The sequence below is a fragment of the Theropithecus gelada genome, unplaced genomic scaffold (assembly GCF_003255815.1).
Source record: "Theropithecus gelada isolate Dixy unplaced genomic scaffold, Tgel_1.0 HiC_scaffold_11383, whole genome shotgun sequence".
In the NCBI taxonomy this organism is placed as follows: domain Eukaryota; kingdom Metazoa; phylum Chordata; class Mammalia; order Primates; family Cercopithecidae; genus Theropithecus; species Theropithecus gelada.
Window position 1 is genome coordinate 1 of NW_020252947.1, and position 1,410 is coordinate 1,410.

Consider the following 1,410-nt stretch of genomic DNA (forward strand, 5'->3'; position numbering starts at 1 on the left):
CCTGGGGGCTGAGCACTACCAAGGCCAGTCCTGAGCAGGCCCAACTCCAGTGCAGCTGCCCACCCTGCCGCCATGTCTCTGACCAAGACTGAGAGGACCCTCATTGTGTCCATGTGGGCCAAGATCTCCACGCAGGCCGACACCATCGGCACCGAGACTCTGGAGAGGTGAGTGTCAGGCAGGACTGCCAGAGGGACTGGGTGGGAGGCCAGGTATGTGAGTGGGGACGGTGGGGAGGGGGTGGTGGGGAGGGGACGGTGGGGAGGGGATGGTGGGGAGGGGACGGTGGGGAGGGGACGGCAAGGAGGGGACAGTGGGGACGGGACCATGGGGAGGGGACAGTGGAGAGGGGACTGTGGGGAGAGGACAGTGAGGAGGGGACAGTGGGGAAGGGACAGTAGGGACAGATAGCCTTCCCTCTCAGTGAGGAGGGCAGGGTAAGGAGGGTACGATTAGGAGTTGCACAGGTATCTGGGCTCACTGAGACCTGAGCAGGCACAGGCCCAGGTTCTGACAAGCAGAGGGTGAAAAATTTTGCTCTAGACCTGAAGGGCCTTACAGGGCAGCCAGGGCACTACAGCCTCTAAAGTCTCAGCATCTGATCTCAGCATCTGGGATCAGGCCACTGTCCCAGTATCAAAGTCCCAGCATCTGATCCCCTGGGAGGGGCCAGGGAGCTTTTCCTTCCCTGGAACGCTGCTGGGAGGTCATGAGCCTGCAGAAGGGGTGGCGGGCAACCCAGTCTGGGGCTGGGAGGGAGGTCCTGTGGCCACAGGAGACGGTGGAGGGGCTGGGGGCACCAGGCGTGCTGCAGGCGGAGGGCGGGGACTTGGGGATCAGGCGAACAGAACCCGTTGGAAGCAGGGCGATGAGCCGGGAGCTGCAGCGACCTGCGGGGCCTCTAGCACAGGGCAGCCTGGGAGGCAGCCGGGCACCGCGAGGAGGGGCTGGGGCCTGCTGCGGGGTCGCAGATGTGTCCTGGTGCCCGGCGAGGGCCGCAGGGCGCGGGGGCCGTGGGCGGGAGGGAGCGCTGCTGGGAGCTCACGGCCCCCGCCCCGCGTCCCAGGCTCTTCCTCAGCTACCCGCAGACCAAGACCTACTTCCCGCACTTCGACCTGCACCCGGGGTCTGCACAGCTGCAAGCGCACGGCTCCAAGGTGGTGGCCGCCGTGGGCGACGCAGCGAAGAACATCGACAACATCGGCGCCGCCCTGTCCAAGCTGAGCGAGCTGCACGCCTACGTCCTGCGCGTGGACCCGGTCAACTTCAAGGTGAGCAGGGCGCGGTGCGGGCGGGGCGGTGCGGGGTCGCGGGGCGGTGCGGGGTCGCGGGGTGGGGCGGGGCGGGGTCGCGGGGCGGGGCGGGGCGGGGTCGCGAGGAGGGGCGGGGCCCGGGCTAGGCCCCGCCCCC

General features: G+C 68.4%; 1 protein-coding gene across 1 annotated transcript; it reads left to right on the top strand.

The window, feature by feature from the left end:
- Positions 1–23: 23 nt before the first annotated feature.
- HBZ (hemoglobin subunit zeta) lies at positions 24–1,271 on the top strand (the record flags this gene model as incomplete). Its single annotated transcript, XM_025373657.1, has 2 exons — positions 24–167; positions 1,067–1,271. Coding segments are annotated over exons 1-2 (300 nt in total), but the record flags the coding sequence as incomplete, so codon positions are not given.
- Positions 1,272–1,410: the final 139 nt, after the last annotated feature.